This window comes from Cetorhinus maximus, chromosome 26 (genome assembly GCF_964194155.1).
Source record: "Cetorhinus maximus chromosome 26, sCetMax3.hap1.1, whole genome shotgun sequence".
In the NCBI taxonomy this organism is placed as follows: domain Eukaryota; kingdom Metazoa; phylum Chordata; class Chondrichthyes; order Lamniformes; family Cetorhinidae; genus Cetorhinus; species Cetorhinus maximus.
Window position 1 is genome coordinate 8,627,307 of NC_135904.1, and position 15,518 is coordinate 8,642,824.

Below are 15,518 nucleotides of genomic sequence, written 5' to 3' on the forward strand. Positions count from 1 at the left end.
GCTACCACCATACGAAGGAAGATGGACAGTTTCCAATAGTGATGCTTTTAAGGTCAAAATAAATCCGCTGCTGTTGCATTCATTAATACTTGTAATTATACTATGGGGTGAGCTATGATTCAGCATTTCCAGCATCGAGCTTCCTGCAATAGCAGCGTTCTGGGGGATTAGAGCCTCGAGGTCATCGCACCTGATCTCGGCCCACACAATTTCCCATCCATTTATTTTATTGCTAAGGGAAATCCACAGTATAATGAGCATTCTCGCTATGAGGCACATCTGACTGTCCAAGCGATCCAGCTGTTCAAAATGCTGGCTCGTGTTTAGCAGTGCTCCTTTTCAAGTCAAATCTGTGTCCCGGAATTAATTTAACCAAGTTGTGGGACTGGGGAAAAGAGAGGGAAAGCGATTGATGTATCACTCACAGCGGCAGCAGCACTGGGATCGAATCATGGGAATGGGCTGTAAGGATCAGCCAGTTATAGAATCATTTGGGTTACTGGCCACAATATATAGGCCTGAATTTTTCCCGCGTCGGACAGGCTGGGCGTGAGCGAGCGGGGCAGTCGGGAAACCAACCGACACCCGCGATCGGCTCCGCGCCGCCATTTTATGTGGGTGGGCCAATTAAGGCCGGCCCTGCATGGATAGCGAGCAGCAGCGCTGAGTGCTACCTGTGCAGGCGGCGGGGGGAGGAGGGAGAGCAGGCCTGGCGCACACTTCTCGCATGTTCGCGAAAGAGCGCTTCAGTCTCCCTGGGGCACGGAGCTGCCTCAGGGGGATTGAAGCGCTTTTTGAAAAAAATTTAAAAATACAATCAAAATTCAATGAAACATGTCGCATCTCGTGTGTCACATGAGATGGGACGTGTTTTTAATTTCAAAAGAAGGTTTTTATTTAATTTGTAATAGCTTTAAGAAACATCATCCCGCTCGTGGATGAGGTTTCCTAAAAAATGTAAAGGCCACTTGGACTTTTTGCCTGCCCGCCAACCGTTAGGTTGGACGGGCAGTGTAAACTTCAACATAATTACCTTCCTAATGACCTTAACAGGCCTTTCAATTAACGGCGGGCGCGCAGCCGACTCTGGCGTGCGCCCGCTGAATGAAATATCGCGATGGTGCAAGGTGACATCAGGGCGCACACCTGACATCATCTCGCGTGTCATTTTACGTTCCGGCATGTCAGGCGCCCACCCGCGCGCCAAAGGTAAAATTCTGGCCATAAAGTTGGGGGGTGGGGAAGTTGCAGCGGTATTTGACCATGTGGGCATCATACCAGAACCCCGAGCCTGCCCTTGGCCAATATCCAACTCGTAGCTGCCATATCAATGAGATGTTAAGCCAAGCCAAGGCCCTGGTTGGGTGGATGTTAAGAATCCTAATGTGTTACTCACAGAGCAACTCTTCTGATGAGCTGACTAACATTGAACTCTCAATCAACAACACTACAAATAAAAGTTTAACCAGTTGCCCATCTTATTGATGTCTGTGGGACCTACTGGTGCAAATGGCCTTTTTGCCTATAATTGGAACAGAAAATGCTGGAAATACTCAGCAGGTCAGGAAACATCTGTGAAGAGAGAAACAAAGTCAACATTTCAAGTCGATGACCTTTCATCCGAACCTTTTTGCCAATTTATCTAAGGTCACTACACTTGGGGTAGGTCTTGGCACAAGGCTGTGAAATGGACGACAGTGAATCAGCAGTCTCTCTCAAGCATTTCCATTGAATTCATCCAGAGAGACATAAACATGCTGCAGACTCACTATCATCTGTGTTACACCATCATACAAAGTCAAGATCTACCTCAGTGTGTGATAGGCTTTTGAAAGCTTTTGACAATGTGATGCAGCTATTGAAAAGGAAGTGTTTCCATATTTTGCCTTTCGAAGGGACAATTTTGAAACAGTATAACGTGGATAAATGTGAAGTTACCTATTTTGGCAGGAGAAACAGAATGGCAGAGCATTACTTAAATGGAGATAGATTGGGAAATGTTGATGTACAAAGGGACCTGGGTGTCCTTGCACACCAATCACTGAAAGCAAGCATGTAGGTGCAGGAAGCAGTTAAGAAGGCAAATGGTATGTTGGCCTTCACTGCAAGAGGACTTGAGTATTTCATGCTGCATGTCACAATTAATGGCCGGTCAGTGTGAAAGGCGCGCTGAAAGACTCAGCGCTGCCAGGGTGGGGGTAGGAAAAGGGCTAGTGCTGAAGGGCGGAAGGAAAGCCCCCTGAACTCAGAGAGCTGCCCCAGGGAGCTGACGAGTTTAAAATCAATAAAGGCAGAATTTAAAATCCAGAAAAAATGTCCACGTCTCAGAATGAGTCACCTGCGCATGGACGTTATAAAAATTCTGCGCATAGATTTTTATTTTATTTAATTAGGGAGACCTCATCCCACCCTTGGACGAGGTTTCCTGACAAATGCAAAGGCCGTCTGGCCAATTTGCCCGCCCACCAGCTGTAACGTTGGACAGGCATCGAAACATCCCTGTTAATCGATACTTTAATGGCGTTAATAGGCCTCTTAACTGTCGGCAGGCGAGCTGCCAACTCTCTCACGCGTGCCCACCGACCGAAATATCATGCGCTATTTCACGCTCAAGCGTGTCCGGCGCACGCCCACACGCCAAGCGGAAAATTCTACCCCTGGGATACTATGTGCAGTTTTGGTCTCCTTACTTAAGAAAGGATATAATTGCCATAGAAGGAGTGCAGCGAAGGTTCACCAGACTGACTCCTGACATAGCAGGATTGTCATATGAGGAAAGATTAGGCCTACTAGGCCTGTATTCACTGCAGTTTAGACGTATGCGAGGGGATCTCGTTGAAACGCATAAATTTCTAACAGGGCTGGACAGACTGGATGCAGGGATGATGTTTCCTCTGGCTGGGGGGGTCTAGAACAAGGGGTCACAGAAACAGGATATGGAGTAGGCCATTTAGGACTGAGATGAGGAGAAACATTTTCACTCAACAGGTGGTGAACCTGTTGAATTCTCTACCACAGAGAGCTGTGGAGGCCAAGTCACTGAATAAATCTAAAAAGGAAATAGGTAGGTTTCTAGACTCTAAAGGTATCAAAGGATATGGGGAGAGAGCGGGAGTACAGCATTGAGATAGAGGATCAGCCATAATCATATTGAATGGTGAAGAAGGCTTGATAGGCCGAATGACCTACTCCTGCTTCTATATTTCTATGTTTCTAAATGAAGAAACATTGTTTTAACATTAGATCACAATGACTAATGAGGTCAATTGCTTCATAAGTACTCGTTTGTTTATGAAGTGCTTTCCTTTTAACAAAGCAGTCTTGCCAACAAGATTTCCTCCAGCAATTTTTCCTTCCCTTTAAGTGCAGGCCCTTCTTAGCTAACAGTTCTACCAGCATCAGCTGCACTCTAACACTGTGCCCATGTGACCATACTTCCTTCGTAAATCTTGAGAGGGAATATTGGAGGGCATCACATCGCAGCTCAACCCTATATCCTTATCCCAACATGATTTCTGGGAGGAGTCACTGGATAAACAATCAGGAACTAAACAATCCCGGCTGAAATTTCCTCCCTCTGCCCCAAAGGAGATTGAGACTGAGTGTAACAGCTTGAACTGTAGCCCTGGCTCTGACACCAACGAACGCACCAGTGACTGGAGGTTGCATCTGGCCCATTGCTAGGACAATGTCCCTCACTGCCACCCTGAATGCAGCCTTCACAACTGAGCCACCATGGTTAAGAATTTATTTTCCAAAATTGACTTAAATGCAAGCCATTTCTTTCCATCCACTTCTGGTTTTATTTTGTTGATGAACATTTGTCTAAACTGTCAGAGTTCCCGAATCTGACAGAGCAAGGCAGCTAAACTAACATCAACTGATGCTGCTGTTAACACCAGGAGCTTCAGCTGAGTGTGTGAGTGTGTGTGTGTGTTAATTCAGTTCACTAGAGAAGCTGGGATTGTTCCTTATTCTATAGCAGAGAAGGTTAAGAGGAGATTCAATAGAGGTGTTCAAAATGATGAAGGGTTTAGATAGAGTTAGACGGGGAGAAACTGTTTTCCTCGCAGGAGGGTTGATAACTAGAAAGCAACAGATTGAAGAAAATTATTAAAAGACCCAGGCAGCAGATGAGGAGAATTTTGTTTTTACACAGTAGGGTTAGTATGGTCGAGGATGTGCTGCCTGAAAGGGTGGTGAGAGCGGATTCAATCGTAACTTTGAAAAGAGTTTGGATATACATTCGAAAAGCAAAATTTAGCAAGACTATGACAGGAGAGCAGGGGAGTGGGTCGAATTACATGGCTCTTTCAAAGCACAGTGGGCAGAATAGCCTCCTTCTGTGTAGTATGATTCTATGACTCTAATTCTACTGTTGGGTTCAATGACTCTTTCAAACTCCTAACCTGACAATTTAAATACCATTCACCCTTGAACAAAAAAAAAATGCATTTATATAACGTCTTTCATGACTTTAAAGAAGTTTATAACTAATGAAGGACTTTTTTTGAATGTAAGAAACGTAGCAGCCAATTTGCGCACAGCAAGCTCCCACAAACAATAAGGTGATAATGGCCAGATAAGCTGATCTCTTGGTGATGTTGATTTCTTTCTTCTTTCATGAGATGTGGCCGTCACTGGCAAGGCCAGCATTTGTTGCCCATTCCTAATTTCCCTTGAATTGAATGTTTTGTAAGGCCATTTCAGAATCACATGTAGGCCAGGACGGGTAAGGATGGCAGATTTCCTTCCCTAAAGGGCATGAGTGAACCAGATGGGTTTTTACAACAATCGATGATAGTTGGCATGGTCACTGAAAGTGGGAATACAGTTTTTTTTTAAATTGTAATGCCCTCATGTCTGCTTGGCATGACAGCGATCATGGGCAGAATTTTCTGTCTGTCGGGCGGGCGGGTCCGGCCCAATCTCCAGCACGAAAGAGCACACATCTCCCTGAGGCTAAGTGCTGCCTCAGGAGGATCGCTTACACTTTGAAAGATATGAAAAATTGAAAAAAAAAATTCCCTAACATGTCCCATGACTATGTCACATGAGATGGGACATGTTCATAATTTACATAATAACTTTATTAAACTTTTTAAAACCCTACATGAAACCTCATCCTGCTGGTGGATGAGGTTTCATGTTTTATCTAGTTGCTGCCGGGGCTCCTGGCCTGCCCGACAACCTTACGGTCGGACGGGCAGGTCCTTTAATTGTACAATTGATCCTGTCAATGGCCCCAATTGGCCATTGACAGGTTGGCGTGCCCGCAGCTGATTTTGCTGTGCCCCCACCTTCCTGAAAATTTAAATGGGGCGGGATGACATCGGGAGTTCCGCCCGACATCATCCCGCGTCATTTTACGCGTCAGCGAGCTGGCCCCGCCCCCTGCTCGCCGATGGCAAAATTCTGCCCCATGACAACTATCATCAATTGTTGTAAAAAACAATTGACAGATAAATAATGGCCAGGATTCCCTACTGGTTAGGATAACTCCCCTTGTCTTCAATATTGTGACATGGGATTTTTTTTACATCCACCTGAGAGAGCAGGTTTAACATATTGGTTTAACATCTCATCCGAAAAATGGCATTTCTGACAGTGCGGCACTCCCTCAGTGCTGCACTAGGATTGTCAGCCTAGATTTTTGCAGTCAAGTCCCTGCAGTGGGAATTGAACGCAAGTGTGCGACTGACCCACTGAACTCCAGCTGATCTGAAGAGATGCCCAGGGTGGCCCTCATTGGTTGATATTTAAAAGGCACCCTGACGAGCAGACTCTGTCTTTAAACAAAAATGACTTGCCATAATTAACAGTGGCAAAGTTTCACTGGGTCAAGGTCTCCTCACAAATTTGTTGTTCACATCCTGGGTCCTCAGTGCATCATCCAGGCTGATGCTCCAGTCTAGTCCTAAGGGAGTGCTGCTCAGTCAGAGGTACCAGCTGAGATGGATGAAACGTTAAAACGGAGCCTGGTCTCCCTGCCCCAGTGGGGTGAAAAGTTCCATTTATCGCATTTTAATCAAAGGAGGGAATTTAAACAACGGGCGGGGTTTCCTGGCCCCTGCATTGCCGTGGGCGGGACCAGAAACGCTCTCCAAATTTTCCCCCCCTGCCCGTGATGATGCCCGCCACCGGTAGGACCGGAAGATTCCATCCAATGTCTTGGCCAACATTCCTCCCTCAACCAACACCTAAAACATTCATCCTATTGCTTTGTGAGGGGTTTGCTGTGTAGACAATAGCTGTTGCATTTTCTTGCACAATTCCAGCTTGTTGTGCGTCCCTGATTTTAATGGCGGCTCATTGGCAGCTGTGCCCTCAGTTACCTGGGCCCTCAGCTCTAGAATTCCCTCCCTAAACCTCTCTGGCTTTCTATACCTCTCTCCTTCTTTATGAGGTTTTTTTAAAACTGACTCCTTTGACCAAGCTTTTGGTCACCTGTCCTAAAGTCTCTTTATATAGCTCAATGTGAAATTTTATTTAAGAATGGCTCCTGCAGACCTCCTTGTGAAATTTTGCAACCTTAATGGTGCTGTGCAAATGCAAGTTGTTGTTGTACTGAGAACATCTGTGCTGAATTAGCTGATCTCAGCCGGGTTGGCGATAGGGGTGGCTGGCCAGGAGAGAGGAACAATCTCTCAGGGCTCCTCCTCCTGATTATGAACCTGTCACTGGTGCTGAGAAACAATCATTAGAACCGGATTGGGCTGTGATGCCTCTTTACCAATTGCGTGAAAAGTGGCCCTCAACAATGTCGACCTAGGGCGTCTCTGTCTGAATATGACTCCTCCTGAGAAGGTTGGTCATGGTCTCTGAATTTCAATTTTTATTTTTGTTTAGGCAATAATTTTTAAAAAAAACATTATTGAAGATTACTCCAGAATAAAATCACAGACTGGCAGATTCCTCCTACTCAATCTGCGTTCCTTCATTGGACACGTGCCTGAATCCCGGTCCTGACAAAGTAGCCTGCCTAGGTGGAGTGGGACCAGCTCTGAGGTACTAACCAGCCATAGTGACCAAGGCTAACATGAGAAGCAGGGTCAGATGCAGCAACACTAACCTTTACACATTCACACAAGGGCATGATTCCAAACAGGAATCTTATGGACTATTTCAAATGCCTGGGTCAAAGCCAAAGGGAAGTCCTCAGCCTCATGTAGCCCTGCAGATTAAAAAAGGAGACTCTGCGACAGTATCACGAGGAAGATTGCAAACTCCAGACCTTCCTCTCTCAAGAGCCAGAATAAATAAGAGAAGGTCTTGGAGTTGGGCCTGTTCTAGCATTCACAGTAATAGTGTAAGCCCTCCATTAAAACTATAGCCTTAACTCCTCAAGATATCATATACACTCACAATGATATTAGAACGTATTTGCTATTTGTGGTCTGTTGCTCCAATGGGCATATCTATTTCCTTTGAACTCATTGTTTGGTTATTGCATTAGTGATGTCCAAAGGCATTTATTTTACCAACTTTATGGTCCTGTTTGGTGACACAGAGTCAATTTAGAGTGACCCCCATGGGTCAAATCCAGAAAGGTTGAACCCAAGTTATAATACTTCAACAACAACAGTTTGCATTTATGTAGCAACTTTTGAGTAGTAAAGGCATTTCACAGAAGTATTAACAACCAACATTTCAGACAGACAGATGAACCAAAAACTTGGTCAAAGGGGTTTTAAGGAGCATTTTAAAGGAAAAAAGAGCTGGAGAGGTTTTAGAGAGGGAATTCTAGAGCTTAGAGCCTTGACAGTTGAAGGCACAGCCGCCAATGGTGGACCAATTAAAATTAGGGATGGTCAGGAGGCCAGAATTTGAGGAGCGACTGTAACACTTGGTTTATTATCGATATTCCTCGCAGGAATTTGATGACAATGATAGCATAGCAGCCGTGTAGAGGTTAACGGGGAACGAAACGTCTCGGAGAAGTTTACAAAGTGTCCAAATTCCAGCACCGGTCCTCATTTTTCTCCCTTACTCCCTGCTTTTTCCACAGACCTGCGGTCCGCTGTGGTCCCACGAGTGCGGGAGCTCCTACTACAGCACCGGGATCTGCTGCAAGATCAGCTCCAACTTCAGAAGCGCACGGGCTTTCGCACCTGCTATCCAGCGTATGACAAGAGTCCCTACTGCTCTCAACTTGCATGCGTGCTTAAGTAGTTAAAGGAACACAGCTTTCCTGCCTGTGTCGCATAATCTGCTTTCAGTCAGAGGGAATAACACATAGGTGCTCAGCTTGAAACAGCATGCCTATTGGCCGGACGTCTGATTAACCAACCCACAAGGCATGACATTGACATTGACCTGCTTCTCTCCATAGGTTGTGAGACATACATGGACATTGTGATTGTTTTAGATGGCTCCAACAGTATTTATCCCTGGTACGAAGTCCAGAACTTTCTTATAAACATTCTGAAGAAATTTTACATTGGACCTGGGCAGATTCGGGTAAGCATCCAACGAGATTTTCCTACTCATAGTGTATCCAGCCTGGAGTCTGACTCATCAATAGAATGAGATTTGTCACTTATTACAATGAATAGCTCGCTGACATTAGGAATTCTCCTTAGTGGGGAGAAGGTTAAGCGTTGAGGTTAAAGGTTAACCCTATAAAGGAGTTCAAAACCAAGAAGGGCTTTAATAGACTAAACAAAGAGGAACTGTTTCCAGTGGCAGAAGGGTCAATAACCAGAGGGACACAGTTTTAAGGTGATTGGCAAAGTAACCAGAAACGACATCAGGGAAGTACGTTTACACAGCGAGTTGTTGTGATCTGCAATGCACTGCCTGAAAGGACGGTGGAAGCAGATTTAAACCCAAATCCCAGGGGATACAAGGATAGCCTGTTAAATTTATGGCAACATTCTACTCAGAAATTTTACTGGTTATAAACTTTGTATCTCTTAGCTTTGATCAATAAATTCAAGCCGGAGCTTAACCATAAAGATTCATAGGAAATAGGAGCAGGAGTAGGCCATTCGGCCCCTCGAGCTTGCTCTGCCATTCAATAAGATCATGGTTGATCTTCTACCCCAATGCCATTTTCCTGCACAATCCCCATATCCATTGATATGTTTGCGATCTAGAAATCGATCAGTCTCTGTCTTGAACGTACTCAACGGGCAGAATCTTGCCCTCGGATGGCGTGTGGGCCCCACCGGCTCGGCGGCGGGCAGACAGCCGACCCCACCACCGAAACGGGGCCTGCCGCCATTTTGAGTGGGCAGGCCAATTAAAACCCGCCCAGCGGCCTGCCCGACAGGAAGTGCTATGTGCTCCCTGTGCGGTGGGGGGAGGGAATCCCCATCTGTCAAAGTGCGCTCTTTCACGCATGCACGCACTGCTCTCTGAGACTAAGTGCTATCTCAGGGAGATTAGTGACAGTCCAAAAAACTTAAAAAATAGAAAAATAAAAATATTATTAACATGTCTCCCACATGTGACAATGTCACACGCGATGGGATATGTTAATAAATATAATATTACATTTATTAAAGTTTTTAAAAATAAACATGAAACTTCATCCCGCCAGTGGATGAGGTTTCACGTGTTATCAGAAGCCCACTGGGGCTCCTGGCCTGGCCGCCAGCCTTAAGGTTGGACGGGCAGGGCCTTTAATTACTTTAATTACCCTGTCTATGGCCTCAATTGGCCATTGACAGGTCGGCGGGCGGACAGCTGATTTTGCTGTCCGCCCACCTTCCTGAAAATTTAAAGGGACTGGGATGACGTCAGGGGTTCCTCCCGACATCATCCCGTGTCATTTTCCCCTCGGCGAGCAGGCCCCGCCCCCAAATCGCCGACAGGAAAATTCTGGCCAATGACTGAGTCCCCACAGCCCTCTGGGGTAGAGAATTCCAAAGACTTACCACCCTCTGAGTGACAAAAACCTTTTAATACTGTTCCAAAATACAACGAATCAGTTCTAACTTAAATAACTTTTGTTTTGTAAATGAAAACAGAAAATTTCAGCAATACATACCAGTCAGCGTGTAATGTTCTTATATTTCTAGGGTTGATTAGAAATAGGAGTTGTTAATAAGGAAGTAGATTTAATAAGATTTAAAACAACTTCCCATACAAAAGCCGTCTGCTTGCTTATAAACAACAGCTTGAAGATTGGTTTGTACAGTTTAGAACTAACAAGTTGTCCATTCGTGACATTGGCACTGGGCAGCTGCCTAGTGAGCGGGAGAGGAAATTCAGGTGATCAGCAGGAGGAAAAGCTTGGAGAGGGTCTCGCCGGGTGGGAGTAAAGGAGAGTGTGCCCTCTGCTTCTGCCGTGTTCTTATACCTGCTGTGCTTGTTCTGCAGCTGGGCATTGTGCAGTATGGAGAGACCGCTGTTCACGAGTTTGAGCTCAGGGACTACAAGTCTGTTACTGACGTTGTCAAGGCCGCCAGAAACATTCAACAGCGAGGAGGGACGGAAACCAACACTGCGCACGGCATTGAGATCGCACGGTAATGGCTCCCCAAACCCCTATTATAATTCCAGAACAGATGGGCGCAAGACAGCGGGTGAAAGCTATTACTGAATCTGGATATACCACCCTATCAAGTAGTACATTCCAAACACTCACCACTCATTACATGAAAATGTTTTTTTTTCCCCATTTCGCCTCCTATTGCCTCACCGATTCCATTAACTCTGTGCCCTCTGGTTATCAATCCTTCAGCCATTGGGAGCACTTCCTCTTTATTTGCTCTTTCTGAACCCTACCAAACACGTCTATCAAATCTCCTCTCAATCTTCTTTGTTCTAAGGAGAACAACTCCAGCATCTTTGCTGTTTGTGGGGGCTTGCTGTGCACAAATTGGCTGCTGTGTTTCCTCCAATGACTAAATTTCTAAAGTACTTCATTGCCTTTAAAAAAATACACTTTTTCACAGGCCATGAAAGCTACTATATTAATGCAAATCTCTCTTTTCTTATCATGGAGAGTATCACAGTTGAGTCTAGTCATATTCTTATCTGGCGGTAACTTTCTGGTTGCTGGGTAACACTCAGGAGCAGGGTGCTAACTGTGCCCCCACTCCCGCACTCCCACCCGCTTCCCACCACCCTGCCATTCCACCACCTTCCTCACACAGCGGAGCTGCAAATACTCATAGGAGTTGCACAGGGATTCTCTGAGCTAGGGCCAAGCTCCCTCAGCAGAGCCCTGCGATTTTCGAGTTTATAATTGATTCTGTCCAACGCTGAATGGACAGATTGTTCAGCAGTGAAGGAACTGGAAACTGTGATAGAAAATAAACCTGCCTGATTCTCTGCTTTCATTTGCAATTCCACAGTGGGAATAGTGAATGCTTTGGGTTAACTGTACTGCACATATCCTGACCACAGGATTCCAAACTCACCCCAAACACACTGCAAGCATTTTCACTAGTGCTAATCTTGCAGATTTTTGGTGATCTCATTGTCAGTGCGTGTAATGAAAGGCCGGAGACTCCCATTTTCCTATTTTCACATTATTGTTGAACCGCAGTTCATATAATATCTTCAGATATGAATAATATTGTGACATGTAATTGTCCTTTCGCCACCTCCGTCATTGCCAGTTTATTTTGTGTTTGCTGGGTGATGTCCACACCTGCTGTCCAAATTGCTGTTGTGTTATTGTCTAAAGGGGCCAAAGTCTACAATGCAAGGGTGGAAAACCATGAGCGAGAAGGTGGTATAAATCAATTAGTAATTGGGAGTCAAGTGTGGGTTTTAAAAACCTGTAAAATACATTAAGGGGAGAGGGCTGGGCTCTGTAATGTTAAACTTCTTGGAAAAAATAAGCTAAAGTAGAGAATTATGGTGAATTCTGTTCCCAGCTGCATCCAAAAGTTGCACACATCCCATCAATCTTGTAGCCCAATCTCTGCTAATTCATGACGCCCCATTTGGAGAGATGCATAAAAAAAAATCTGACTCAATCTCCCTTGTTTTTCTAAGTTGCTGTTGTAGGAACATAGGAGCAGGAGCAGGCCATTCCACCCATCGAGCCATTCAAACAGAACAAGGCTGATCAACTACCTCTACTCCGTTTTTCCCCCAATATCCCCACATTGATTTCTGTCTTCAACATGCTCAGTGATTGAGCTTCTGCAGCCCTCTGGGGTAGAGAATTCCAAAGATTCACCACCCTCTGAGTGAGGAAATTCCTCCTCATCTCAGTCCTAAATGGCCAACCCTTTATTCTGAGTTCTGGAATCACCAGAGGAATCATCCTATCTACATGTCAATCATGTTTGTAGAGCTTCTCCTAAAGAACTTCACAACCAGTGAGCTTTGAAGTGTAGTTGCCATTGTTACATAGTCAAACCATTTTGTGCACAACATGATCCCCTAAACATCAAACAAGATGAATGAGCTGTTCATCTATTCCTGTTTTTCCTGACGGTGAAGGTTGAAGGAGGAATGTTGCCTAAGACAACAACTTTCATTTATACATTTTCTTAATAGTACAACGATGTTTTCAAACAAATTTTGACATCAAGCCACATGAGCAGGTATTACAATAAATTGCAAAAAGCTTAGTCAGGAATGTAGGTTATAAGGAATGTCAAAAAGGAGGAGAGAGAGGTGAATCAGTTTAAGGAGAGAATTCCAGAGCTTAGGGCCTAGGCATCTGAAGGCACAGTCACCATTTGTGGAATGATTAACATCAAAGCTGCTTAAGAGGCCAGAATTAGAGGAGTGCAGAGATCTTAGATGATTGTGGGGCTGGAGGAGATTACAGAGACTGGGAGGGAAGAAGCCATGGAAGGATTTGAAAGCAAGGATGAGAATTTTAAAATCGAGGTGTTGTCAGACTGGGAGCCAATGTAGGTCAGAGAGCATAGGGATGATGGGTGACTGGGACTTGGTGTAAGTTAGGTCATAGGCAGCAGAGATTCTGGTGACCTCAAGGTTATATAGGATGGAAGATGAGAGGTCAGCCAAGAGAGCATTGTAACAGACAAGCCCAGGGTTAACCAACTCTAACTACATGGATGAAGACATCAAGAGAACTCCCTACTCCTTTTGAATTGTGCTATGAGAACTTGACTGCTGGTGCAAGCAGTCAGTGCCTTGGTTTAACATCTCGTTGGAAGAATGACCAATTTAAAGAGTGTTCTCTTTATCTCTGCCAGCTCTGAGGCATTCAACATTAGAAGAGGTGCAAGAAAAGAAGCCAAGAAGGTGATGATTGTCATAACTGACGGTGAATCACACGACAGCCCACATCTAAAACAAGTGATTGAGGACAGCGAGCGAGACAACATCACCAGATACGCCATTGCGGTAGGCAATATACACAATGCTGGATCCGCTGTTAGACATAGTCAAGACAGAGGTCCCTCACTGGGTTAGTGGCTATCGCGGCATCATGTAGTGTTTAACTGAACCATACACTGGGGAGTTTTCAGGGCCAATCCTGGGTTGAGTTGACAAGTTGACATCTTTCCCCGGACAGCAGTACAGACACTGTGCTTTGCTTCAACACCTTTGATTTAAGGATGGAGAAAATCCTCCAGGGTCCCTGCTCCTGTTTTGTTTCTTGTTGCAACATGTTGCATTTGTATAAAACCTTTAATGTAGCAAAGTAATCCAAGGTTCCACATGTCTTGTTGAAGAGTGCAGTACGTACAGATCTCAGCTAAAGATAGGGCTCTGCTATGATGCTCCCCACAGTTGTATAGCAAACCGGCACTTGCCACCTGGCATGAGGAATGGGCATCTGGGGGAAGGTACCTCCTTTGTCTGTGGCTTCAGGAGAGGAACAGAGAGGGTTCTTTCAATTAGTAAAACCTTCATGTTGCTCTGCAGGTGCTTGGATATTACAACAGGAGAGGAATCAATCCAAGTGACTTCCTAAAGGAGATTAAATCGATTGCCAGCCACCCAGATGAAAAGCATTTCTTCAATGTCTCTGACGAGTCGGCGCTGAAGGATATTGTGGATGCACTCGGAGCACGAATCTTCAGCTTGGAAGGTAAACACTCTTTGGTACTCCTGTGGGATTTTGGTAAACGTTAAAAGAAAATAAATAATTGCTTTGATATCGCAGCTTTCAAAACCTCGGGACACGTGATAGAACTTTGGGTATCCCTACATCACACAGACTGTAGCGGTTCAAGTGGCCCACATCCCATGAAAGATCCAAAAAAACACAAAGCTCTTTACAGTCAATGAAGTACTTTTGAAAAGCAGTCACTGTTGTAATGTAGTAAATTCAGCAGCTGGTTCGGACAGGGCAAGATCCCACAAACAGGTTGGGGATCAGATCTGTTATCAGTGGAAGTCCACCAGTGACTCACCCCAGTGGCCGTGTCCTTCAGCATTGCAATCTTCAGGATGTTTTTTGTCTCCATTTATATTGGCTCCAATCTGGATACTCCAGTTGACTACTGGCATTCCCACATGCTGCCAGAGATCTCAGCAGGAGGCTGGCATGAATGTCTAATGCCACAACACACCTCCCTGAGCCAGCTAACTGAGTTGAAGTCATGACAGCAGATAGAATCCTTTAACTATAGGCCAGGAAAATGCAGGCCCACAATGTGGTACTGCTGCAGTAGAGAACACGCTGAAGTTGAAGATATGGTGCATTGTTGGGCCAGTGTAGAAGGAGCTTTGCTATGCACATGATTCATACTCCACCTGTTCTAGGAGGTTTTAAAAAATCTATCCATTGACAGGAAGCAGGCTTTGCTGGCAAGGCCAGTATTTATTGCCCATCCCATGCTTGAGAAGGTGGTGGTGAGCTGCCTTCTTAAACCGCTGCAGTCCATGTGGTGTAGGTACACCCACAGTGCTGTTAGGGAGTGAGATCCAGGATTTTGACCCAGTGACAGTGAAGGAATGGTGATATATTTCCAAGTCAGGAAGGTGTGTGACTTGGATGGAAATTTTCAGGTAATAGTGTTCCCATGAATCTCCTGCCCTTGCCCTTCTAGGTAGTAGAGGTAACGGGTTTGGAAGGTGCTGTTGAGGGAGTCTTGGTGAGTTGCTGCAGTGCATCTTGTAGATGGTACACACTGCTGCTACTGTGCGTCAGTGAAGGGCCTGAATGTTTTTTTGACATTGTTGGATAAAAATAGAATAGCCCTCCATTTGCCACTTTGACATTGTTCACCTTGATTAACACAAAAAAAGTAAATGTATTGAATCAGAATAATAACTGGACATGTTAATATTGATGAATGGTTCCCTCTTGTTTTAATATTAGGAACCAGTATTCAGAACGAAACATCTTTTCAACTGGAAATGTCACAAGCGGGATTCTCAACACATTTTGTGGAGGTAAGCAAGAATCAAATCATTTTGTTTGTTATCATTTTTGACCGGATTAGTGCGGTAATGTCACTGGACTAGTAATCCAGAAACCCAGGCTAATGTTCTGGGGACAAGGGTTCAAATCCCACCAAGACAGCAGGGTAGGATTTGAATTCAAGTTATAATCTGGAATTGAAAAGCTAGTCTCAATAATGATGACCATGAAACCTTGGTCGATTGTAAAAACTCACCTGGTT

The 15,518-nt window shown here is 44.9% G+C and overlaps 1 protein-coding gene across 1 annotated transcript in view; it reads left to right on the forward strand.

Moving 5' to 3' along the window:
- The window catches only part of itga11a (integrin, alpha 11a), a 138,670-nt gene that overhangs the window by 56,875 nt on the left and 66,277 nt on the right, over nucleotides 1–15,518 (forward strand). The window contains exons 5-10 of the mRNA XM_078530067.1: nucleotides 8,009–8,123; nucleotides 8,333–8,460; nucleotides 10,327–10,475; nucleotides 13,137–13,287; nucleotides 13,813–13,978; nucleotides 15,215–15,288. Of these exons, the coding sequence (XP_078386193.1) occupies nucleotides 8,009–8,123; nucleotides 8,333–8,460; nucleotides 10,327–10,475; nucleotides 13,137–13,287; nucleotides 13,813–13,978; nucleotides 15,215–15,288 (783 nt within the window). The remainder of the gene's footprint in view (nucleotides 1–8,008; nucleotides 8,124–8,332; nucleotides 8,461–10,326; nucleotides 10,476–13,136; nucleotides 13,288–13,812; nucleotides 13,979–15,214; nucleotides 15,289–15,518) is intronic.